At 42.4% G+C, this 26,951-nt stretch overlaps 2 protein-coding genes across 5 annotated transcripts; one reads left to right on the plus strand and one right to left on the minus strand.

Annotated features, from left to right (window-relative positions):
* LOC142952105 (vesicle-fusing ATPase-like) lies at positions 1 to 19,938 on the minus strand. Of its 4 annotated transcripts, none has more exons than XM_076094124.1 (22): positions 19,813 to 19,938; positions 17,376 to 17,464; positions 17,197 to 17,293; positions 16,406 to 16,445; positions 15,521 to 15,687; positions 15,241 to 15,348; positions 15,029 to 15,104; positions 14,075 to 14,230; positions 12,734 to 12,933; positions 10,430 to 10,595; positions 10,246 to 10,320; positions 9,882 to 10,069; positions 9,010 to 9,105; positions 8,353 to 8,509; positions 8,078 to 8,211; positions 7,271 to 7,337; positions 7,068 to 7,147; positions 5,714 to 5,848; positions 5,380 to 5,493; positions 2,272 to 2,327; positions 2,002 to 2,068; positions 1 to 527 (listed from the first exon to the last, which is right to left on the minus strand). In XM_076094124.1, the coding sequence occupies exons 1-21, from the start codon at positions 19,822 to 19,824 to the stop codon at positions 2,044 to 2,046; spliced, it is 2,238 nt and encodes a 745-aa protein (XP_075950239.1). In that variant the 5' UTR covers positions 19,825 to 19,938; the 3' UTR covers positions 1 to 527; positions 2,002 to 2,043. The 4 variants fall into 4 exon arrangements, with proteins under 4 accessions (XP_075950239.1, XP_075950240.1, XP_075950241.1 ...); XM_076094125.1 differs by lacking the exon at positions 19,813 to 19,938 and adding an exon at positions 19,311 to 19,769; XM_076094126.1 differs by lacking the exon at positions 19,813 to 19,938 and adding an exon at positions 17,689 to 17,845.
* A 4,240-nt stretch (positions 19,939 to 24,178) lies between these two features.
* prr15lb (proline rich 15 like b) lies at positions 24,179 to 26,072 on the plus strand. Its single transcript, XM_076094129.1, has one exon. It carries the CDS (start codon positions 25,632 to 25,634, stop codon positions 26,070 to 26,072), a length of 441 nt encoding a protein of 146 aa, XP_075950244.1. The 5' UTR covers positions 24,179 to 25,631.
* The last annotated feature ends 879 nt before the right edge of the window (positions 26,073 to 26,951 follow it).

Consider the following 26,951-nt stretch of genomic DNA (forward strand, 5'->3'; position numbering starts at 1 on the left):
TAGTAGCAATATAGTTAATTTATTCATAAAATAAAAAGACACGAGCAAGTACATTAAGAACAAAGTGAGATCTTTAAGAGATGGAGCCGTCTTTGGAATGATCGGATTACATAAAACAAATGTGTCCTTTATAAACAAACAGTGTTGTGATTAGTGTTTGTGCATGCACATCTACGGCCATACAAAGGTTTCTAAATCTTTTGCCCGGACTCTTTTTATGTATATATAATAACCCAAAGACATTCTTGGGGCATCACATGGAGATGACAGCACTAGTCTTCAGCAAAACGCAATATACACAGATACCACAAACACTGCTCGTGTGTGTGTGTGTGTTATGTTACATGTTCACAAAGTGCTGAAGAGGAGGAGGTTCGCCTGGTTGGTTGCTGCTGCAGTGCAGAGAGAAGCGCACCGAGCTTCGGGGACGGGAGGGAAAGGACGCAAAGAGAGAGAGAGAAAGATGGGAACTCATCTCTCGCTCGCTTCCTCCTGCCAGCCTCTCTCGGGCTTCCGTTCCTCCGCAGCTGAGTGATCAGAGACAAACAAAAGTGAGAGGAGACAGGCGTGCGAGGGAGACGTGCCGCCACAGGAGAGCACCTGTGTAGTCGACCTATTTCTAGGCACGCCGCGCGCTAACTATACGGCGCGTCTCTGGAGGCGGAGATGAGAAGAGGCAAAGCTCCGGCTGCAAGTTGAAAAGTTGCTCAGAGTTTTTCATGTTGTTCGTCGTCACCCTGGGCAGCCCGTCCTCGTGGGACGCGTCTCACAGAGCAGGATTAGCCAGATAACTTTAAAACAAAGAGGAATGTCTTCTGGAACTTTGCCATCATCAACATGCGGATGTAGGACAATAGTTTTACGGTTATCTGGAGAATTTTCTAATCCCGTTTTGTGAAATTCCCCCCACGACGCTGCCGCAGAGTCTGCGTGTTCTTATAGTTTTATGTGATTATAGTGCCCGCAATAAAAAGTCACTGTGGACATCCATACAGTTAGACAGGCATACCCTCAGAATGTCTCTACTACGGACTATAGATAGCCAGAGATAAAGAATAATAATCAATGGTTCCACATTTTGGGAAATGTTTACTTTCTCGCCAAGAGAGAGCAGCTAGTTAGCTTAGCATAAAGACTGGAAACAGTGAGGAGGTTATTTATGACAAAACTCCAGGAATAACCACCCACAAATACACACCTTGTTGGTTTGAAGGCGTCTACACACACCTTTTAGCAAAAATACATGAAGTTACTCGGTGTATATGTCTTTTATTGTGAAAGGAACAGAGGGAGTGGATCTGGTCTGCACTGCCTTTGTCCAGGTTGAAGTGAATAATATAGTTAGCCGTGTTGTTGTACAGTATAGTGTACATTGTGAATATGCCGATTCCGCACAACGTGATTGGTTGATGACTTTATTCGTGATGCAAAAGTTCAGAAAAATCAACCTCACTCCAAAGATATTTACGTTACGTTACACTTTTTCGCTGAGTAATATTCACCTTCTGTGTGGAAGTACTCAACAAAAACAACAGTTTGAAAAATATATATCTCGACGTGCAAATGAATCGCACTAAAGTGTCCAAAGACCTTTGAGATGAGCTGTTGGTGTGCTAAGCTAAGCTAACTTGTGGCTAGCTCTAACTTAACGTATCCACCAAACAGACGTGAACGTGGTTTTCATCTTCTCATCAAATAAGCGTATCTCCCAAAACGTCAAACTATTCTTCTAAAACAATTTGGTGAATGAAATTTGTGACTTTTATGATAAAAAAAAAAAATACAACTAATTTGAAGCAGAAATTGCAAAACAACAACATCAAATAGTGGAATCTGAATTACAAAATGATATATTGAGTTTTCCAGCACTTGTATGTTTCATTTTTTTTTTACATGCATAAACATTTTACAGATTTCTGCGTTAGCTCCCTTGAACCCCGGACAGGAAGTGGTGAGTAGTGAATGCGACCGTGTAGCCTGATGCAGGCCCTGCAGTCTTACCGTTGAGGGATGCTCTTTCTTTACTATTTGGCTCCACTGAGTCTAGATGAACTTATCAGAACCCAGTCTGCAGAGGAAAGAAAGACAACGTGTCTATTATTAATCACACTTGATACAATGATCAGAATGTAAACTGTTAGTGCTTCTAACTAGTTTCCTTTCTCCTTTCTCTGCTACATTTGTAAGTGAGGACTGGTGAAAGAGACAGATGTGCTGGGAGTGTTCAGTGTCACTGACGAGTCGGGTTAGGAACAGGACAAGAATACTTACGCTCCCTCATCCTGCAGGAGACTCAGGAACTTGCTAACTCTGTAGCCAGGATCCATCTGGAAGAGAGACAGAATACTTCTTAGTGTATATAATGTCATTAAAGTACATTTACTAACAGGTCTTCTTTTCCTTCTGCACAAGCATCTTGGTCCATTTGAAAATTCAGAAGCAAGGTGTTGAAACATGAAAGCAGTTTGTAGTGGCGGGTCCTGGAGTTCACGCTTCAGTTCACACACAGGGATTGTAGAGGGGGGGGGCAGTTAAATGAATGGCAACCTATGCAATAACTTACAGTGTGTCTGGAATTGCCTGTAGCTACTAGAGTGAAGACATGAGAGCAGTCAGAAACATCGGAATGAGAGGAAAAGAGAAGACCGAGTATGAATGTGTGTCGCTGTGTGGCTGTTTGCAGCATGTCTCAGCAAACACGGACTCATACTTCTTCAGGCTCAGTGTGTGTGTGTGTGTGTGTGGGAGGGGGGGGGCAGGGCTGCATTTGTGCATACCACAGCAATTACACAGCATCCAGCCTCAACACACAGGCGGTACACATCATCAACATACCACAGACACACAGTCAGGGGGAGAAATTAACGCCAGTTAACTGTCAGATTTAGGTCAGTTTCTGCTGCTGTGAGTCAGCCACCTGCTTTGGGTGAACACACTTTATTTGGAGGCCGCTGAAGATGGCAAGAAGCTCAGAAAGCTATAGTGACTGGTGGTAGCACTGCTCCACGGCTTGCTAATGTGTTAGCCATTAGCCAACCGGCATTAGGTGTTTAACTAGCTAGCCCTGCAGGTCTTCACCAATCGTCTAGCGCCGTTTATTTTATGAGGGCTCCACTTTCTAGTGACGAGAAGACTGACCGACATGTAGAACTGCCCCTTTAAATCCAAACCTGACTATGGCCTAAATTTACAATTATAATATGCGTTAGATCAACACATACAGCATCTTTGTATAAAACCAAAACCACGAACTTAACACGTGAGAGCTGGCCCTGTGCCGAGTTTAAGGGTTCAGTATGCATGCAATAGAGCTGCCACCTCCGGAGCGACGTGTTCCTACACTGACACAGAACTGAGGTTAAATCTGAACCGAAGGGAGCTTCCTTTTAAGCAAAAATAAATAATTTATTTACTTGAAATTCTGTAACAAATATCTAAAATCCACTCGTCCTTATGGTCCAATTCAAATCACTGTGGCTGTGTTGCACCAACAAGGATTAATTTAATCCAAGATTAGTTCTAATCAAAGTTTAGATAAACTACAGCAAAAATTAGTCAATTTAAAATTATGCAGAGTTTGCTGCAAAATTAAAAAACAATTTCAGTAAAGGACGCTCTCATTTCCCCTCATTTGGAAAACAAAAAAACAAATCTTCCTATTCAGCTCCACAACACTTCCCTTGATGCCGAATCTAGTGAGAAATTCAGCATCAGCATCGTAAAACTCAACTGGTGTCAAGTGTCAGTTTAAAGTTAATACTGGATCCCATTTCAAATTAGAGTTTAAGGTTTTGGTGCAACAGAATTCCATTTAATCTAGGTTTAGAGGTTTAAATTTGATCATTCCTAATTTTAAGCTAGTTTAAGTTCGGTGCAACATGGAACAAAGTTAAATTATGACTTACACAGGTTTAAAAGTTAAATGTTGGTGTAAACCCGCCTCAGCTTCCCAGGAACACTGCGTCTCAGGGTCTTGATGTACGACTGCTCGCGACTTCTTACAGAACTAATCACATTGATTTTTACCCTGGTGCTTTGACAGGGTCGGGGCCCCTTCAAGAGTAAATCATCTGGGTTCACGGCAAAACAGAAATAACTACACAAATGTCAACAGGGACTTAAAAAAAATGTAAAAAACTCAAAGTCCAAACCACAAAACCCCTAAAGACACTGTAAAAAAGGTGAGTAGACTTTTCACCTCCTCGACTCATCTCCATACGTACGACTGACGTGTTGAAAGGAAGCCAACAATCTGCTGTGAGTTGATGGTCTGTGTTTCCACAGTTGGGCGGGTTTAATGTGCAGGTTTTTTTGTTAACCTGCCGTATGTGTTGGATGACTGATCTTTATTGATTTTGCTCTAAATTGTAGGTACACCAAAACCACGAGGTGTGCGTGATTGTTCTCATGAGTCGCTTCCCTCTGATTCAGAACATGTGAACGTAACTTTGGAAAAGGTTTCTCCAACTCTGAACGTATTGAATCCAAACTGTTTGGAGAGTAGTTTGTGAACTAGAGATGTTCTGGATCCTCCTGCTCAACAAATCAGGAAAGACACACAGTTTATTTTCATTCCAGCTAATAGAAGACAGTTTTTTGTGACGGAGACAGTTGTTGACTGGTGAGAATGCCGGCCAGATGTGTCGAGGAAGAGGAGGGACGGGCGGCTCGAGGTCAGACCGCACTATTACAAAAACAACTATTTGTGTTTCAGAATAAAAGAAATTGAAAATGTCTTTCAATGTCTTCTTTTAAATATAAAGCAAAGATTATAGGGTACCAAAACGCTCATTCCACGGAGAAATGCACACAACCCATGTTCAGAAACTGTGCCTTTAAAACGACTTCTGTGAGGTTGTGATGTCATAAACGTGACGTTGAACTCACTAGTCGACACACACGGACAGTGAGTCGGCGGCAGTAGTGATGCTGTGAAGACGGCAGCAGCACAGATGCGAAAAACACTGACCAATCAGAGCAGATTGGGCTTTTTCTTAAAGAGACAGGCGCTAAAATAGAGCGTTTCAGACAGAGGGTGAAAACAGGAATGTTCAGACAGACGGTACGAGAAAAATAAAGTGTTTTTTGAACATTAAAGCATGTAAACATGCATACAAGTAGAAATCCAACATAAAAGTATGAACCTAAAAATTTGCTTGATACGTCCCCTTTAAAACCACATAAGGTTAACATCACAGTGGCATAAGAAGAAAAGTGAGGGTATCACCAAATGTATCAGGAACAAACTTTAGGAAACCCTAAATATCTGTTTAAATGTTTCCAATAGTTGTTGAGACGTTTCAGTCTGGGCCAAAGTGGTTGACAGACAGATTGACATCACTACAAACGCGAATGCAACCAAAAGTATCTCTTCCTCACCTGCACGGCCATCTCAATCAGCATGAGCAACTTCTTTATGCCGATCCACAGGTTCTGGCCCTTCACAGCTTTAGCTATGTGCGCCCGCTCCACTTCCTGAAAACTGCCGAGCAGCTGCAGGGACGAGACGAAGAAAGGAGAGAGTTCATCATTCTAACTGGGAAATGTGTTTAGGAACAGGACAACAAATATCAGCCAACAATGTCGCCTCGCCTGCGTGTGTCCACATAGAAGTAATGCACATTAAAGCATATTTTACACCTCGGCTGACAGAGTAAACGTCAACTGTCTGTGTGTGTGTGTGTGTGTGTGTGTGTGTGTGTGTCTCTGGTACCTCCAGGGCCTCGACCAGCTGCTCTCCTCTTGAGATGTTGGGGATGTGGATGGTGGTGCTGAAAACATCCAACATCTCCATTTCCTTGAGGACGTCTCTACGACTTGTGGTGCCGATGATCAGCAGCTTACGACCCTGAAAGAGAAGCAGACGAGACCTCAGACTTGATTTTTTATTCAACCATTCATTTGTTCATATTCTTTAGCCGCTTTCCTCTTACCAGCATTTGGATTGTGGACATTAGTGCAAGCAGAGGACTTCAACAACAACAACAACAACAACAACAACAACAACAACAACAACAACAACGTTTGGCGATAGTGTCGTTTGTTTTTCCTTTACTCAAAAATGCTGACAATCCAAATGTAGTGCATATACATTTGTACATATATATAGTGATGTATATTGTTCTCGAGATATGAAACGACCTATATCGTGACAGAAGATTTTGGCTGCATCACGTCGCCAAAGCTCTTATCGGCCGGTGTCTCACGGTGAGATCTAGGAAACGGCGTTTCACCACATTTCTCTCACGATGGTGCGACTCCAGGTTTCGACAGTGTACGGGGACTTTAAGTCACAACAAGAGCACAGGCAACAGAAAATAACAGGACAAACGGAACAGAGCACGGCACAACAGAAGACAACAGCGGAGGAGAAAGAAGAGAAGCGAAAGAAATGTAGCTCCGCTAAGCCGACAAGTTGGAGAAGGACCAGGAGAAGAAGACGAAGGAGGAGAGGCAGAGGAGTGGCGAGCAGACAGGGGGATTATGGCTGCCGGCTGCCCCCCCATGGCGTGGGGGGTTGCGATGCTGCATGCAGATGAGGTGCCACACAGGCGGCGGCGCTGCCAGGTCCTGGCTCTCTCACAGAGCCCTTTCTCCTCCGTGTCCCCCTGGCCTCCCCCGGCCCCAGGCACCCCGCTGGGCCCAGCGCTTTACAACCCCAGAGGAGCACTGCAGCCAGGCATTCAGCGCCAGGCCCCGCGCCACTTCTCATGCACATGCAGCAATATAGTGGGCTATGCTCTCATTCACAAACCCGTCAACAACAGACACACACTACAACCAAAGGAACTATGAGAAATGGGTCCCTACCACCACCATTCACTGCGAGCACAACGGGGCCAGGACCAAAACACTCGTTAATAACCATACACTCTCTCACACACACACACACACACACACACACACACACTCACACATGCCGGCCGCAGCCAGAGACCTCCAACAATTCCTCACAAGACTTGTGCGCTGGCATCCATAAGATCTGCTGCCCTCTTTCTGCCACCTAAGGACTAGCAGCCGCACAGTGAGCACGCTACAAGTAAATACCACGACAAAGCGTTCGGTACCTTTGGAGGAGGTTTCTTCAGCAGCACCAGCAGAGCTTGTAACACCAGGTTGGAGAAACGAGGGCCAATGGGGACGTAGTCTGAGGAGAGGGATTGTTTTCTATTAGCAAATTCAATTTAATGCACATCCTAATAAAGAAAATGTATCTGAAAAATGTCACTCTACTCATCAGCTGCCGTATTACAGTGACGGTCAATCTTACCTAACAAACGTTCGATGTCATCCACAACCACACAGCTCAGCTGGGACTTGTAGGCATCTTCAAATATCTATCACAGGGAATAGAAGTACAAAAACGGGTTCAGATCAGCAGAAATAGGCACACAGCTTTGTGCATGACCTGAAAACACCAAAAAGAAGGACTTCTTTTGTGGTGTTAGTAAACGGCTGTTGTTTTGGACTTCAAAATGGTGTTTGTAAATGTTTTCAATATAAAAAAAAAGAGTCTGTTTGAGTATTTTAAGTAATATTCACATTTAAATAAATGTTCTGTTAAGTCAAATGAGGTAACAGAAGCAGCGATCTCAGGGAAGTGAGACCCAAAAACACACCTGCAATTACCGTTCAGGTGCCGCTAAAGAGACCGAAACAGAGACCTTCGAGATTGTAACTTTAAAAAGTTCCAGTGTGTAGGATTTACATTCCCATCAGCCTCAGCTGTACTTAAAGGAGCAGTGTGTAGGATTTAGTGGCATCTAGTGGTGAGGTTAAAGATTGCAACCGACTGAATACCCCTCTGCTAACTACTGTGGCCTTCAAGTAACGTAAAAAGGTGAAAGTCTCTCTATAGAGTCCGTGTTTGGTTTGTCTGTTCTGGGCTTCTGTAGAAACATGGCGGACTCCGCGAAGAGGACCTGCTCCCTATGTAGCTATAAACAGCTCATTTTAAGCTGACAAAAACACAACGATTCTTAGTTTGAGCCAATTATACACGAACGAAAACTAGTATGAATACTATATTATGTTTAATTTCAGTTTTATATTTCAAGACTTTCTACTTTGTTTTTACCTTTTTGATGGCTTGACATTTGGCGATCTCCGAGTGTCCGATCATCTTGTCGGGGGAGCAGATCTTGATGAAGGGGAACTGGGAGTCTTCCGAGATCTTAGCGGCCAGCGCTGTTTTCCCACTGTTAGGTGGACCTGAGGGAGAGGATCAATCACTAATCAGCCGTTTGTAGTCACACAAACAAACTTCCATTTCTTGTCAGTCACAAAACATATTGCAGTTTGTATTGTGTTCATCTGTTGCATGCCGACTGTGGACGTGTGTGTGCGTCCTACCCTCCAGCAGCACAGACACCAGCGGTGTGCGTTCGCTGTTCTTCGTCTGCTGCACCAGCAGCTCCCCGTCCTCCAGGACCGCCGACACCGGGTCGCCCCACCGGATTATCCCGTTCATGATGTAGCTGGCGTAGTCCTCCTGATTGGTGCCAAACGCCTGGGCGGGAAGAGAGAGAGAGAGAGAGAGAGAGTTTAGGGTTGACGTTTTTGTTTGAGTGTGTTGTGTCAAGTGTTAAAGAAAATATAAACTGTAAACTGTTTTGTAATCTTGACAAACTAGGGTTTGCGTGTTTTTAATAGTAAGTTTTTAAAAGTTATCCAACTGAAAAACCCAGCCCAGAGTTGACAATGTTTTTACAATGACAGGAGCTAGCAGCACTAGCTACACAATTCTCAAAATTTCGCAGGTCATTCAGGCCAAATTAAACGATTGGACAGGCTCATTACAATCACGCAACAGCCTCAAATACCAGATTTAGATTTCTGTATTGCTGTCGGGATGTAAAGACAATTTCAACAAATAAAACAAAAGAATTGTCTAAAATATCCACCACCCGAGCTTTAATGTCATGTGTTCTGTATTCCACTTTATGTTCCACTAAAACATGTTTGATAGAAACAGAAGGAGACACAGGAGAGAGATGGAGACACACTTACAGGTTTGATGTCGTTATTCAGAGACGTCATGAAGTCCAGTCTGCTGACCTGCAGCTTCTCTGCCGTCTCGGTGTTTACCTCCACCGTGTTAGTGGCCTGCAACAAACACAACACGAGATGAACGACAAGCATGATGATCAGCTGCTTTCATTCCCTGATGAACTCCATGCCCCCCCCCCCCGTTAATGAAACCCATTACATGAAGCATTGCACGTTTAGATTGCACAATGTGTCAGCAGACAATGTACTCCCTCAGAGCAGAAAGGTCAGACCGAGAGGAGGAGGAGGAGGAGGGAAGAGGAAGTGTTTAGAGGAGTGAAGAGAAACGTCACGGCCATCAGACATGTGTAAGACCCTTGTCTGTCGTTTATCATCACCCTCCAATATCTACTGCTGCGAGAGTGTGTGTGTGTGTGTGTGTGTGTGGGGGGGGCAGAACGCTTAACAGATGAGAACTTCACCTTATCTGTGTGTCCAACTGAGCCGTGTGGACTTAAGCCTATGCACCTGATAAAACACTTAAGTGAAGGCATATATAAATATGTACACACACACACACACACACACACTATACAGCAGTGTGTGCTATGCGTGTCAGGTGTGTGGGCTGCACCTTAAACTTAGCAACACACAACATTAATCCAGTGGGTGCTTTAAAGAAAACAAGCTTAAAGCGTTTTATAAATGTAGAGATTTAAACAAGAGCATTGTATTTATTTTAATGTGGATGTCAAGTGCAGAAACCGCCGCTAACGGCTGAAGACTCATTAGCTGATATTTTATGAACTAAAGTAGTAATTGATTGTCATTACTCGTAGAAGTCCTCTTCTCCAATCAGAGAGAGTGAATGGACACGGACCGGTGATTAGTACCTTGATGTGTCGGTTCATGGCGGTGGACTGTGCAGCCCGGACCAGGCCCTCCAGCTCGGCACCGCTGTAGTTCTTCGTCTCCGCTGCCAGCTCCTTGATGTCCACGTCAGGGGTCATCAGCTCGTACTGACGCATCTTCGCCGTGTGGATGTGGAGGATCTGGATGCGGCCTCTTTCATCCGGTAACCCTGGAAGCAAGAGAGGGGACACACGGGACTCGAAGCTTCAACAAAAAGAGTTATTACGTCTTTAACTCATGCACACTACCTCACCAGGGCTGCTGGTCTAAACTAACTGCATTACTTTTAACTCCCTTTCCAGTCTACGGAGATAAACCGTTAACACCAGAGTGAAACCCTCTTACCAATCTCCATCTTCACCTCCAGTCTTCCTGGCCTCAGCAAGGCCTCATCTATCAGGTCGGGCCTGTTGGTCATACCTGAGGGAGGGACAGATGGGACAGATAGTGGAACGAGAGAGATGAGTTAAGAGTGCAGATGTTCAGAGAGAGCCTGTGTGTTACTCTGTGTGTGTTAGTGTGTGAGCACCTATGACCAGGATGTTGTTGAGCTGCTCCACTCCGTCTATCTTGGACAGCAGCTGGTTGACCACGGTGTCGTGGACTCCCGTGCTGCCGGCCATGCTGCCGCGCTGTTTACAGATCGCGTCGATCTCGTCGAATATGATGATGTGAACGCCGCTGTTCGCACCGAGCTGTGCAGCAGAGAGGCGAGGGGGGGGGGGGGGGAATAAATGAGAGAAAGTAAGAAAGGCTACTAGGTGGACTGTAAATAAAAACACAGTCCAGTCCACCTCCAGGATGGGTTCTTCCAGCGTCTTTATGTATCATAGTTGTTTGGTCTGAAATTCTGATGAATTGTTCTCTAAAGAAATTGTATTTTACAGAAAGTTGCAGGTTTGCACATAAAAGGACTTTGTCTTTGTGTTTCGGTGCACGACAATAAGAACGTCAAGAGACATTTTACAATAGAAAATATATAAAAGAAATAAATTGAAATATGTTCTTCTAAAAAAAAAAAATCCAAACTTTTAGAAGATTTGAGAGTCTGGGAATGAATGTATTAAACTAGAGAATTGTGGAGCTAGAACTGAAATAATTAGGGTCTTGTGAAGTTATTAAATTACAGTAAATCCACTGATTTAGATTCATGTGAATATTACCGCTGTCTCAGCACAAAATGCACTAAAACTATATTTTTCAGGTTTGGTTATCAATCACACGGAAGACAGAGAAACCATGAACTGTCTCTCCAAACATACTACTATTAGTACATAGACTCATCTCAATATTTTCCTCTAATGCATTCTTTCGGAGACATAAAGACGACAAAGACTCAGCCAATGTTTAATGTTTCATCCTGACCTGAAAACCAACACTGACCCTCAACTGAGAGACGGATGGAGAAAAAGAGAGAGAGCAGCAGGGTGGGGGGTTATCCCTCCATCTACAGACCCGTCAGTCTCAGCCGTAGCATTTAACGCAGGTGTGGAGCTGTCCTTATTACACACTGGATGGTGTGTGTGTGTGTGTGTGTGTGTGTAGGGAGGTCTAAATAGGAGGTCAAAGACAGCCCAGCCCCTCATTAGGTGGTGAAGAGTGAGGCGGCTCGACGCTAGTGTCTCCCCATCCAAACCGACCATCACTGCTGGGTTTCAATGCACAACCCTCCACACACACACACACACACACACACACACACACACACACACACACACACACACACACACACACACACACACACACACACACACACACACACACACACACACACACACACACACACACACACACACACACACACACACACACACCAGAACTTTACCAGAGTTATTACAGCTACGTCTGGCTAAAGGGCAGATCTCTCCACTCCTGGAGAAATTAGTTTCGACAGATGAAATGCTTATCTCTGCTTCGTGAAGCCAGACTTGTTATCTGATGCGTAGATAATAAGGTCAGCAAAGTTAAAGCAATGCAGGTATAGTGATGCCTCTGGAAGCTGTAATAAAACAGACTCATTCATCAACACCAACATGTGGCCTTTTCATTTTTGCTGTGGTTTAAATTCTGCATCTTTTGAAAGCTCACTTCAGATGCGTTTCCACCAACAACTTCCTGGTTATTTTAGTTCCAGGACTACTTTTCAAGAAACTGAAATGCTCCTTCTGCCCGTTGTTGTCTATGCTTCCAATGCGGTCTGAAGACCTGAGCTGCTGATGGTCGCAGGCTGAACACACTTCAGTGCGCCCGCCGGTTAAATCTAAAGAACACGATGAAAAAGAAATAAATGTAGGTTTTGTCTCACTGCGACTGAATTTACTGCTGCAAAGTATTTACCGATGCTGAAGTTGGATGTAATGAATGAAAAGCAGAGGAGGAAAATGAAACTAAGCGCGTAAATCGTAAATCATTTAGAACATAACTCTCTTTCTCTCTTTCATAAAATGAGTTGGGAAGCTGACAGTGAAGCTTAACTTTATTTTTAATGTCTTCAAACAAAGAGAAACGCTCTCCTCTCGTCCAAAATCATATCTAGAGTACTTCCTTGTTTTATGAATGAAGCGGTTTGACCAATCAGTGACGGTCATCCCTGCAAACCTCACCCCGAAATCTCCTGTACTTTCAGAAAGTACGACCCCAGACGAGGACCTCTTTAGGGGGTCAGAATGTCCTCAAAACTTGATTTAGACTCTGGGCCGTGCGGTTTGAAACAGAACGAGTTCATCAAGAGGTTCCTAGTCCCTGAGAAAGTTCATGCAGTTTTTAATGTACTATGATAAAAGTAAAAGCTCTTGTGCATGCGAGTATATGATGCAACGCCTCCTCCCCTCACCCTCTTCTGCTCGTCCTCTGCGTCTGCAAACAGCTTCCTGATGTTGGCCTCAGACTCTCCCACGTACTTGTTGAGGATCTCGGGGCCGTTGACGATTTTGGGCTCGCGGGCCTTCAGCATCTTGCCAATCTGTCGCGCCATCAGGGTTTTACCGCAGCCCGGGGGTCCGAACAGCAGGATCCCCTTCACATGCTTACAGCCTGGAGACAGACGCACAACCGGGGAGGGAGGAACGGAGGTGAAACCCAGCGCAGGAACTCATACACGGCAAATCAGCGTCATCCCTCACTGCTGTTTTTAAATTTTCTCAAACTGAAATGAACTCCTCATATTGTCTCTTTGTAGTTCTTCTCTCTATTTTATCCCCGTTGTAAAGTGTCTTTGACTTTTTGAAAAGCACTTACTTAATAAAATGTATTAATGAATTAATTACAAAGCAGCTCAATGCGTTACTACGGCCAGTTTGTTTAATTCTTTCTCCGTAAAGATCAAGTGTGGAGACTGCAGGCTCTCAAGTTTACACTGTAGGTCTTTTAATGGTCTTTTGCAGCTGCTTAATGACATTTAGCGCAGACTAATTGAGAGGCCCATGATAACCATCTGAGCTGCCATTTGGGCCTGCTGAAGGATGACAGGTGGGGGGGTTGGAGAGGAGAACAGGGGTGGGGGGGGTCATGTGGTTGTGTTTGGGAGAGAAAGCGCTGAAGCATCTGTCTGTCCCGCTTCACTTTCAGACTTTTGCTCCACCCAAAAGAAAAAAAAAAACCTGTCATCACCTGCTCTGGCGGCTCCCCACGCCTGCCAATTACAGCTTTAGCTTTAGCTGGACGCTCTATCGGGGCACGGCATCTCATTACGGCAGCCAGCTGGCTGCAGCCAAAGGCCGACTCCGGCACACAGGCGCCCCGGCTAAAAGGTCAGCTCGCACGCCGCCGGACGCCGCCACACGACCCTGGAGCGCTGTGGGCATTTAAGTGGTGTGTGTGTGTGTTTGTCAAACTCAGAGGTTTGGGAGCAAGGATTAGGATTGGTGTGTGTGTGTGTGTGGGGGGGGGGGGGGGTCACGCTGTCTCGTCAGCTGATCGCTGAGTTTCTCTCTGATTCAGGCGGCGATTCATTCCTCAAAAGGAATTATTCGTTTGTCAAAATGTTGATTTAAGGATTGAACACAAGCTGAAAACATCAACTGAAAACAGTGATTATTTACTAATCTGTTCCACCAGATGAATGCTGAAAGATACACAACCATGTTTCTTAAAACATAAATGTGTTTTTGGGGAATACATTTGATTGACAGCGAGACAGAATGAAAAGGTGAAATAAAAGACGTGATGAACTCACCCATCTGCTCCACGATGTCTGCCGGGAAGACTCGCGAGGCGAAGGCTCTGCGGAAGATGTCAGAAAACTCCTTGTCAAGGCCGCCGATGCCCATCCTCTCAAAGTTCCAGTCTGGGCTGATGATGGACTGGCGGGACTCTCGGGTCTTGGCTTTCCCTGGAGGGGAGACACACAAACAAACACTACGAGTTGAGCTCAAGAGGAGAGCATAAAGGTTTATGGGGATTTACAGAAGAATTTCTGGTAATTCAATAAATAAATAGTCTACACGAAATAACTACACGGATAAACCTATTTTTTAGTCTCCTGTTTGAATTAAATACTTGACAAATTAACTATTTTCTCATTTTATTATGAACTTTAGTGCAAAATTATCAGATTTTTGGAGAAATCTGACTTAGTATGTGCTTGTTAAAATCAATTTAGCCAACGTACTTGTGTGTCATAATATCTCGGTGTATGATTCCATCACAATCTGTCGTCTTTCAATGAAATCATATCATCATATTGAGTTATTGCGCAGGAAACAGCAGTGTTACCGGGGTTGTTTTGAGTCCCAAAAACATTGTTTGCATTGAAATGAATACGGTGCGTTGAACAACTTCTGTCTGTTTTGTCTTTTGGTTTGTGGTAAGTTTAAGATTTTAGATTTTTGTTTTTGACCGACGTGTTAAATAAATGATCACAATAATCATATAAGCGGATTATATCACAGGGAGATAAACAGCCCGTCAGGTGGCCACTGATGTTGTGACACAACACGGAAGGAGAAGCAAAATGAGTGAAGTGTGCCACCTTGTGGTTTTGTGGAGAATCGCTCTAAAAACAGTGAATTTAGAAGCTCTCCATCTATAATCATGACGGCTCTATCGGCTGTGTTCAACATTTGCACTGGCTGTTAGACCACACAATATATCTAACTGTTGAAAGTTGCCGAGTATTGTTGACACTCACCTATCAGAGTCAAGGACGAGGTCTCGGACTTCTCAAAAATCACCTGACTGTTTCCCAGCAACAAACCGATCTGAATCTGAGGAAAGAAACCATCAAGGAGACGATGGTCAACACATATATAAATATAATATTTAAAATAAATATTAAAATAATAAAAACAATAATAATAAATCAATGATTTCAGAATATCACAAACATCGCCGGCCGGATACCTTCGGTTTCTTGCCAGAGGCTTGTTCTCCCTTCAGGATGCTCGGGTCCATGGCCTCAATATCTTTAATCAGCAAGCCGAACACCTTATCACAGAAACTAAACACAAACTAAAGGACAGAAAAACATCACAACAAACAGAAGCAACAAAGTTGTACCAGCGTAGAAGATCTTTACAATACATTTACGATACATGAATGCAAAGAGCTTTACTGTGAACACACATCGCACAGGACATTCTACAATAAACTAGGTTGACCCATCATGAACCCCGTGAAGCACCTGTTGCCCGACGCTGAAGGCCTGGTTGTTGAAGTGCTGGACGAACTCCATGGCCATGTTGTCGGAGTCGTACGGGTTGCTGTCCACACTCTTCTTCTGCAGGAAGTCAATCTCCACCATCATGGTGCTTATACACTGTTTGGACTTGTCAAACTTGTAGTTTGTTACTGTAAGGAGGTAAAAAAAACAAACATAGGTGCTGAGGTTTACAGATTAGACGACAACATCTGGATTATTATCTCTGGCAGGCGCTCGTGCAGCTAATCCCGCATCAGCCGAATATGTTTGGTGCACATTTATGACTGTTGGCTCAAGGACCTCTTGTCGTTGAGGTGATCCACCATTTTTTTTAAACTATTGAATCGACTTGTTTCATATTGACCATGTCAAGAAAGATGAAGGCATCACGAGGCTCTTTCACTCGGTGGATTCGATTTTCATTCCTCCTCCTCACTCCTGATAAGCAGACAGCGTCATAATAGCGCCCATCATTTGGCCTCAGGGATAATATCTCATCAAAGAACAGTTCTTGTCTTTCTCTGGACGCCGGCCAGCGTCTCAGACAGATGTGCAGTGACACCACCCATCCATATTGTTCTACTGTCTCCCCCTGCGCCGGGTAAATCATGTTCCCTCCTCTCATGACACCATGATAATAGCTGAACCCCCTGAACTCCACACATAGCTGGTAATCTGTAGGATATGAGCGCGGCGAGATGTTTCTCTGCAGCCTTCAAAGTCTGAGGTTTGATGTCTTGTGTGTCCACGGCGGCGAGGTGTCCGTGACTCAAACGGCATTCAGTGCAAAGAGAGAAAGACCGGGTTCGTTGAGGATGAGAAAAATCTAGAACATTATCAGTGTTTTGCTTTACACGTGAAGCTTACCTCTAACCTCTTGTCCAATCGATAGGCCGGCCCATTTTCTCTGCAAAGAAAAAGAAGAACAGTGATTGATTTAGTTCCTTTCATCATCGTGTTTCTTTTGTATTAGGACACGTCACCACTACATTATCTGAGACATCAGTGTAACGCTCCTCTGCAACATGGACTTATTTCACCACACTTCGTCACACTAAAATGTATAAATCAGATCCATACTTAAAACATCTTTCAGGGGTCAGCTGACTCGTTCTATTTTGACATACGAGTCAATCAATGGATCTTATTGAATGAATTCTTGTGGTGAAATAAGAGCGTCTTGAGGAGGTTACAGTAGTACCTGTGTGCCGTGGCGGCTGTTCATAAAGACGGAGGAAGAGCAGGCAAAGAAAGGGAAGAGCAGGAACAGACAGATTGAGACAAACAAAGATGTCGGTGCAAAGAGCCCCCAGAAAACCACACAACACATTAGTGAATATCAGCTCACATACTGCCATTTTCTTTTTAAATAATACAATGTTCACAGACAACAACAACACCATGCAAGTGTTCACCGGTGCTTTGTTAAGGAAAATCCCCAATAAATAAATAAAGTAGTTTGACAGAAAACAGACACAGTGGCATTTCATTTTATAAGGAACATGAAGCATTGAGGAACAACGGGTAGCTACTTATGATGAAATCAATCACTCGTGATGACACTTGCAGAAAGCTGTTCAGCAGCGATACACAGGTGACACAGTAATGTTTGAGAAGACGTGGCAGTCGACGTTCTGCTCTTAAAACACTGAACCTACCTGTGGCAGGCTGAAGGCAATGGTCCCGGGGTTAACGCTGCAATGCTTCTTCAGGGTGAACACATACATGTGGGCTAAGTTGCGCACAGTCACATGTCTGCACAGAGATGACAAAAAAAAAGGATTAAGTGTGGTACAGAACTAGTGGGACCCCAGATGTTACTGCTCCTCCCACTTACTCTCCAAACTGTGGCTCCTCCTTCTCATTGATGACGGCACAGTTGGTCAGCGAGAGTTCGTCTGTTGGGCATCGAGCCGCTTGCATAACCTGAAAAGAGAGCCGAGAAAAATGTAGATGGTGACTCCACCGAGGAAGTAACATAGACAGATTATGCAGTGTTTGAATGATGTGGGATTTTTAAAGCTGCTACTCCAAATTTACTGAGTAGTAAATAAGCCATTCAAGGTTGTTTTTTTAAGTCCTCTAAAAGCCATTTCTACAGACAAACCAAACACTGGTTCTAGAACGGGCCCTTTGCCTTTTTCCATTACCTGAAGGCCACCGTAGTTGGGCTCGCTGACCTGCGTCTCAACATTTAACTTCTCTTATTTCAAGTACTTCAGCATCCAGGCCAACCACCGTGGCTCTGAAGATCATTTTAGGGCCAGTTGTTACATATAATATTACCTGCTGTAGGAATGATGGGACACACAAACTGACAGCAAAACGTAGAAATCTGGAAACATTTAGCCTGTTTTGTCTCCCTGGTGCTAACAGAAATTATATTTTTCATTTCAGCTGTTTTTTTGTAATTACTTGAATGTCATTAAAATAAGCATTAACTTGACACTCTAATACGTGACCCAGGAATAGTGCCTTTAAGTCTTTCCCAGAGCTTGTGTGAAGGACATTCCCTGCATTGTTTTCATGTAATCAGCTCAAATGTAAAGTGTGAATGAGGCACAGAAAAGTCCAAGGATCTATAGGACAAGGGCGACTCTCTCATTATAGTACGCTGAGAAGAAAACCGTGCTTTGCATACAAGAAAGATGAAACCTAACATGATAAATAGTTTTAATAAGTTACCAGTTCATTATCTAGCTACAACTAACACAGTCGAAAACAACGGGCCTCCATGAAGGTTACAATGTTTAGTTATTGTTGTCGGTCATTTTGGAGACTGTAGTGTGTGATGAAGTTTTCTGTATTGAGTTCAAGGGAAACTTCACCTTTTATGTGGACGTCGGATCAGGGTTGATGGTAAATGTAGTCTGTGTGAACCAGGAAGCTGAGTAGCTGCTGAACTTCCTTGTTCGTATGGCAAATTAGCTATGTTTCAAACAGCATCCCAAAATATGAGTGACGAGGATGTTATGGACGAGGATACATTTCACAGAGTTTGGGCTGACTCGTATAATCAGCAATGAGCAATGCATCCTGGTACATGTAGGCACTGCCGTCACAGCTCCGCGAGCAGATGAACTCAGATTTCTTTGTCGATACAGAACGCACTGAGGAATTTATTGCTGCAATTGACTGCGTTTACCATCAACACTGATGGGACGTCCACGTAACAGGTGGACCTCACCTCTCAGTACGACACAACGTTGAATACATACCACTAACTGAATAACTAAAAGTCCACCTACTACCATCCATCCTCTACTACATTACCTGAGGAAGACAAGTGAGATGAGGTTGACAGTGGACCTGGAGTTCAGATTGTATTTCTGTCAAACTCTCTAAACTAGTTTAAATAAAAACTGAACTGAAATCATTCACAGATTAGTCAATTGACAATAACAATATTGCAGTTGCACCTATTTTTTCAAAGAATATGAGAATTTATTGGATCCAGATTCTTTTACACAAATATTTACTGCTTTTATTAGCCTTCTGTGGAATTAAACTAATTATTTGGAGATTGTAAAACTGTTGATAGCAATTAGAAAACGCCACCTTGGGCTCTGGGAAATGTTCTATACTTTCTGAAGGAAGCAATAGGAAATAACAAAGAAATAATTAAGTACAGCCATAATAGCTTCCATGAAGCTGGGACTTATTGCTGTTGTACTAAACTACAATACTTTCACGTTGAACCAGGTGTACCTAATAAAGTGACAGCTGTGTGTAAACAGCTGCATTGAGTAATTAGTATTGCTACTATAATTACTTTGTTTAAACTTCAGCTACTTAAAAACAGCCACTGATGTGAGGAGTTAACAGAGTTCAACATCAGTCCAGTTTATCTTAGGGCTCTTCTTCTTCTTCTTCTTCTTCTTCTTCTTGTTTCCTTTAATGTAGCTTCACTTCCTTCATTGATGTAGCCTTTTAAACTGGAGCTAATTACATCTAACAGCAACATTTTTATATCCAAGTCTATAACGCTATTGACTATTATATAATGTATCGCCTCTGGCTGCTCGGTGGATGTTAAATACATCAGTTTAAATCTAGAACAACAATGGTAACAGAGCTACATGCTAGCAGTGGTCACATGATACTCCTCTACTTCCGGGTTGCCTACGAAGTTTTGATTGACATCTGATTCTGGCTCACTTTACGCGTTTAAAAAAGAAAGATTGTAGTACTTAAAGTACACGCTAGGGTTTAGTATTCAGTGTTGTCTGTTCGTGGTGTGTTTAGGTTTTAAGTTTCGCTTTTAATAAACTCACCCGGTCGGTCATCTTTACTCCGGTTCAAGTGCAACTCAGCATAGGAAACCCTCTGCTGACAGAACAACTGCAAAACAGAGAAAGTGACGTGGAAAGAGGCGGGATCTGTCAACGTGATGTGACGTCATCACGCACACAACGGGACGTAACGTGATGATTTGAGTACCGCAACAAAGGGTACATCTCAAGTCTCTTAATTGCATCCCCGTTTCCCTCCCTTGAATCCTTTCCTTGCGTCTTAGTCCCTCCCACCAGGGATGCATGGAGGAAACCATGCGAGGAGAGAGGAACGAGGAAATATGTTTTAAGAGACATGAGACGTCCTTTCCTCAGTTGCGTCACGTGAAGCGACGTCTGTTTCTGATGACGGAGGATCAGATCGCAGCTGGATCAGCTGTCAGTCGGCTTTAACAGCTGGAGAGACTTTTGATAAGTTTGTGTCTGTTCACATGATCACTGTACTTAATAATAGTAACTAATAATTCTAATAACTAATAAAGACACACAGTTATCATCAGTGTAGAGGTGTTTCTCTCTGTAGTCTGTTAACAAACTGTCCTGTGTCCTGTTTATAAGCGCAGGATCCATTTCTACCGCGGAATGCGATCGTCTTATTTATGAATTATTTGCGTCTGTACGTTTTGAAATTGTGATTGTGACGTCATTATTAATATCACCCAGAATATGAATATTGTTTCTCTTAAATTATATAACTCATCAAACACTCAGGAATGATCCGCCTCACGTGACTGAATGAAATGATGATAAATGATGTAAAAAGCTCTCTGACTTTAATTGTTTCCATAATAAAAGCTATTGAGGGAAATATCAGATCATGAAAACACAGATCTTTCTAATAAATGAAGAAAGTTGTTTGTGGTCTGTAAAGTAAAACAATAGAGGCTTCTTAGTTTGCTCAACTCCGTTTAATGGATCACGGTGTGTCTCCAAAACATGCATCTGGAACTCCCGTATAACCCCCAGTATATGCGCAAGTGCATTAGACTACCGTATATGACATGGTCCTTTTGTTGTTCAGTCTACAATGAACATATATTTAAACCAGACGGTGAATCACAAAACTAATCAAATATAAAGCTTGAGTTTACGGAGCTCCTCTGGACAATGTTATGAACCAGACAATGTTGAGGCGTTTAGTTTCCCGTGATATCTGGGTCTACGCCACCCATGCAAAGCATCAGGGGCATTCACCTCCTTCAGTTGACCTTTTTAGAGCCCTACATCTTTCTCTCTTCAGCTTAAAGCAATTAAAAGAAAAAACAAACACAAAGATGACTTTATTCTGTGTCCAAATTCCACATTAAGACAAGACTGTGACTGATAACAGGAGTTTATTTGCAGTTTGAGAGCCGCTCACCTCTAGTTCACATTACCCCGGCTGTCAGTAATCTTGATGTGGACTGGGACGGCCTCACTAAATCACATGGTTGCAACATTTACTCGCTCATGCACTTAGCCGGGGCAGGTTTTAGGTGAGGGTGTGTGTGTGTGTTTGAGGAGGGTGTGTGCTATAGAGGGGAGAGAGTACCGAGGTGAAAGAGGGGGAGAGAGAGATGCTGCACCTGTGCACGATCACCTGAGGAGGAGAAGAAAAATAATATAAAACCGAGCAGAAGTGAAGATTTGTAAGCATGGCGGGACAGCTTCAGGTCTGAGAGAATCTCCTTCAGCCAGCTCGTCATCAAGAAGGTAAGAACATTTTAAAGCTTCTTTATGTCTCCAACATGCTGCTGCAGAAACTGTTCTCGTTGGTTTATACGCTCAACAGAATGTTGAATCAGAGTGGATCCAGAAAAACTTCAAATTGGTTTAGTTTGTTTCTTTCTAATATATCCACTATCTCTGTTCAGCATGGGGCGATGAAGTCCTAAAGATTGATTTCCAATGTTGCTCCACAATCCAACTATTTAACTGCAACAATAAGTCTATTAATCTGAAACTGTTTTAATTCTCAATTAACCGTTTTTAAGCAAAAAAGCCAAACATTGAGAATTTACTGCTTTCCACCTTTTTATATAATAATTAATTGAATATTCTTGTTTGTCGGACAAAACATGACATTTTAAGATGTCATCTTGACCTACAGGAGATTGTAACGGCTTTTTAAATACAGTTTACTGACATTTAATAGAACAAATGACTGAGATTAATATAAAAAATAATGTGTGGTTGGAGCCCTACAAGATGGAGACAAACGTTCAATGTCTGCCAATAAGAAATATTAGAAAAACATGTCAAAAATGTAATCTGAAGCCGTGTTTTAACCGATGACGTTGGCTGTGTGATGTTTGAGCTGGTGACACTGTTTGCCTGAGAATATCTTCCTTAATTAAACATTGCTACAAGCTAAGTCATACATTTAATAACATTTCTGGACCTTTCAGTCTGATCAGGAGTGTTGACATAACTGAAGTGAAGTTTCCAGGTAAAGTCGGCCCTCAGCTTTCTGTGAATTCAAAAAGCCCACAAAACAAATAATAAAAAGACACATTTGCATTATTGTAAATACCAGGCAGAGAACGCCCAGGGGCTCGTCATCAACTCGGTCAACTCTGCTGTTACGGGTCAGCAGAGAAGCTGGCACACGGGAGGAAACCTGAGAGTCTAATGAAGCTGCAGCTCTATCATGGAGGCAGCAGAGTCCTCGGTGCCCTTGGAGCCTCCTCTCAAGCTCAAACATTGTGCCATTGAAAGGCTTTGCGTCTGGTTAGTGATTTCCGAAAACGGCATGTTCCCTTCCTGCTGTGATCTCTGAGGCTTTGCCTGGGCGGCTCACCCACACATAACCCAATACACGGTAACTTATTAAAGAGAACTATGGAGGGCCTCCTTTATGTCAACAGGGCTTTTTGTCTCAAAGGTCACATCCAAGTCAAACACGCTGAAAGAAATATGTGTGCACATTGTAGCCCAATGAGAGAGTAAAGTGCTGCTCGAGCCCTACTTTCTTCTGCAGAAACTGCTTCATGTAAAGTCAACAATACTATGTAAACGCTCTGTAAGCATTTGTTAAAGAGGAACTTGTATTTTCTTAAAAAATGAGGACATCCATGTTGCAGAATTTGGCAGAAAAAGGAATTAACTTGATGTTGCAGCAGAAACACTACCTGTTACCTGAGTGTCAATGAAATGAGTGTAATTAAGCTCCACAGGGAGAATTAGGTCCAGAATAATAAAACACAAGAGCTCTGATGTGATCAAATGTTCCTCAGTAACCGTGTTACAGTTACTAGACTACAACAACAACATTAAATCAATTGTTTACTGTCTTTCCTGAACCTTAGTACTGCTGGTTGGTGCCAGGTGCCAAACATCACGTGGGTCAGATAAGAGTAAGATGAGTGTTTCTACAAAGGGACTGTGTATTTGCATAGGCGCTGCAGGATAAAATGACCACACCAAATGAGGATTAGTGTGGCGCTTTGCTTCCTGTCTGCCCTCATAAAAGAGAAATCGTAGCGATTGTGAAACTCGTAAAATTTGGTTTATAAACTGTTTTTATTCAAATACGAAGTTGATCCCAGTTTGAAATGAGTTTTAAAAAGAATTCTACAATCAAGAGAAAGAATTAAAGATACTTTAATTCCTGTTAGATCTGAAACAACGAACAAGTTGACCTCATTTTAATTACAAACCAGTCTTATCTATTATTGGTGTTACAAATAGAGAGTAGCTTTTGGTTACTTTTCTTTGTAAATGAACACGTTTTGGGCATTTCGGTTGCCTTTTTTAGACATTTAACATACAAGAAACATGGAGGAGACTGAGACAAACAAAGGTCTGCAGCCATAATCATAATCAAACTAAGGACGTTGTGGTTAAATGGTACAGTACAGTACAGTTAGGACAAGATACAATATGCTGATACGATACTATAATATATGAAAATATGATAAATTATATAGGATAGGATAAAGCGAAACGATAAGATTTGATAATACGATTACAGTTAATAAAATGATATATTATAAATGCATTTTATTGTCAGTTTACACTGATATTCATTTTGCATCCTTGGGCAGTACACCTTGAGTTAATGTGGCCTGTTTATGTGTGATATCTTAACAACATATCGTTCACCTGTTTATGATCCAAATACATCAAACAGTCAATATTCATTTCATGAGGAAGTCATTTTTGCAATACTGTTGCAGGAGACCGAGAATAACAGCTGAATAATGATGATAATCTCTGTGCCTCTTTGATAAATCCCTAAATTTGAATTCCTCTATCTGAAATCATATAAATAGACAATCCAGATGTTGTCCTGTGATGCTGACGATAGTCTTCTTCACTTCCCTGTTTTATAACCGAGCTCCTGGTTCAGCATTAAGACAACAGCTTCCTCATCAGCCGAAGGCCTTCATATCAGATCACATGGAGGAGACAGACGAGACTCTTCAGATGATCATTAATTTATCAGCTGAGAGCCGAGTGTCGGGTTTCTTCCCCCCATTATGTTACACCTACTACTCACAGATGATGAAAAGAAGCCTCAGTTACTGTCGACTCTCGAGGTCTCGAGCTCTGAGACTTGTGAGCTGTACTGCTCTTTAATAAGAGCAACCTGCAGATCAATTATGAGAGGGATTTCAAAATAATACATTATTAATATATCAATAGCTGCAGCACAAATCATGACATTTTCATCTTGCATGGTCTAAATACTTCAACAAAGATGCAAGGTGGAAAGTATTTAATGCATCAATGGGTGGATTCTGAGACAATGGGCCTCAGGGCACAGACATGCAACCGGGCCCCATCACCTCTCCTACATGGAGCAATACTCACAAACTTTATAGTTGTTTATCCTCTTTTTGTTGCTGTTTCGTGTCTCTTTGTAGTCGTTACGCATCTTTCTGCGGGGTTCTGTCTCTTTGTAAAAGTTTTGTGCCACTTTGGAAAGGTTGTTTTTTTTGTAGTTATTTTTGTATGTGGTCACTTTTTGTCTCCTGGTAGTTGTTTTGTGAATCTTTGAGGCCGTTTTGTCTCTTTGTAGTTCCTTTGTGGTCGTTTTGTGTCTTTGTAGTTGCTTTGTGTTTCTTTGTGGTCGTTTTGTGTCTTTGTAGTTCCTTTGTGTTTCTTTGTGGTCGTTTTGTCTCTTTGTAGTTCATTTGTGTTTCTTTGTGGTTGTTTTGTGTCTTTGTAGTTGCTTTGTGTTTCTTTGTGGTTGTTTTGTGTCTTTGTAGTTCCTTTGTGTTTCTTTGTGGTCATTTTTGCGTCTTTGTAGTTCATTTGGGTTTATTTTGGTCGTTTTGGGTCCTTTTTGTAGTTGATTTGGGTGTCTTTGTAGTTTTGCACCTTTACATAGTCCATGTGAGTCTATTTGTGTCACCTTGTAGTTTTGTGTCTATTTGTGGTAATTTTATATTTTTGTAAATGGTCTGTTCTTTTGTAGTTTTTTTTTTTGTCTGTGGTTGTTTTTGTGTCTTTGTAGTTTTGTAAGTCTTGTCATTTTGTGACACTATAAAGTTGCGGTGTTTCTCTTTGTAATTGTTTGGTGACACTATAAAGTTGTGGTGTTTCACTTTGTAATTGTTTTGTGACACTATAAAGTTGCGGTGTTTCTCTTTGTAATTGTTTGGTGACACTATAAAGTTGCCGTGTTTCTCTTTGTAAATGTTTTGTGACACTATAAAGTTGCCGTGTTTTTCTTTTGGCTGTTTTGGGTTCTTCGGTCATTTTGAGTCTCTTCCTGGTTAGTGTGTGTATCTTTGAGTGACATTTTGTAGGTGAAGACTGGGGGGTCAGTAATCCATCCATGAATTTATGTCACAGTTCGCTCACTGAAATGTTAAATGCCACTTGTTAGAATAATGATTGTAAATAAGGTTATGTTCTCCAGTCCTCACTATGTGCTCTGTGCCCTCCAGGTCAGTCCTCCCGTCTCTGTTGGTGCCATGGCTGATTCAAGCTGGTGGAAGCTGACCTTCTCCCGCAAGAAGACATCTGAATCCAAAGTCCTGTATGAGATCCCCGCTGAGTACGGCAGTAACACCGGAAACAAAGAGCACGTCTCGAGTGGTAACCCTTCTCCGGACCACATGGACAGCCAGTTCAATGCCCGGCTGGAGAAGATTGTGGATAAATCTGCCACCAAGGGCCGCCATGTCAAAGTGTCCAACTCTGGACGCTTCAAGGAAAAGAAGAAGGTCCGCGCAACGCTGGTCGAGAACCCAAATCTGTTCGCAGAGCACAACCTCAGTGACGAGAACCATAAAAAGAAGACTGACAAATAGCACAAAGACGTGCACACACTGGATCACACGTGTGTCGTATACCAGTGTCACAGAAGCTTAGATGAAGGATAAAATACACACAAGCACAGCCATGTGGCGCTACATGTGCAAGGTGGACACACACTTGTTACCAGGAGCCACACCCAGGTAGATACTGTAACCAATGGAAACCAGGCAGATACTGTAAACAATGGAAACCAGGCAGATACTGTAAACAATGGACTCACACCTAAACAAACAGCTGGTATCGGCAAACCATTAGACAAAGTGCTGGAGACATTCTGTCTCATTTTCTCTCTCACACGGTTATGTATCTGCCTAAACTCATGCAAACATACTTTTGAATGAACAGTAACATTATTGTAAATTGACTTATTATTTTTATTATTAAGGATGCAGATTTTTGGAATTTAAACCTCCTTTTTTATGATACACAAGAAGAATAAACGTGTGTTCAGTGCAACCAAAGCACAGTCAATTTTTATTACATTTTTATGACCAAATAGAGACTTGATTTTGATGTCTGAAATATTGTGAAAATATATAGGTTTATATAAACCTAAAGCAAAATAAATGTATTTTGTTTTTAATAAATGTAACAAGATGAGTAAATATAGAAAGAGTACTTTTTATTTGTGTGCTGGTTTTGGTGCCATGTAATGATGAGCGGACACTTGATATGTAGTGCTGTGCTTCTATTTTTTGTAATATGGCATCCCTTACATCAGATCACACAATGAGTCAGGTCATTAAAGATTAATCCACTAATCAGCTGTAGGGCAGGACTGGCCAAACTTTTATTATTGTGGGTCATATACAAAAAAATATAAACAATAAATGTGTAGTTTTCAACCAGTTACACTGCAAGAGTCTGTTTCT

This window comes from Anarhichas minor, unplaced genomic scaffold, assembly GCF_050575085.1.
Source record: "Anarhichas minor isolate MPS153535 unplaced genomic scaffold, ASM5057508v1 ptg000017l, whole genome shotgun sequence".
Lineage (NCBI taxonomy): Eukaryota > Metazoa > Chordata > Actinopteri > Perciformes > Anarhichadidae > Anarhichas > Anarhichas minor.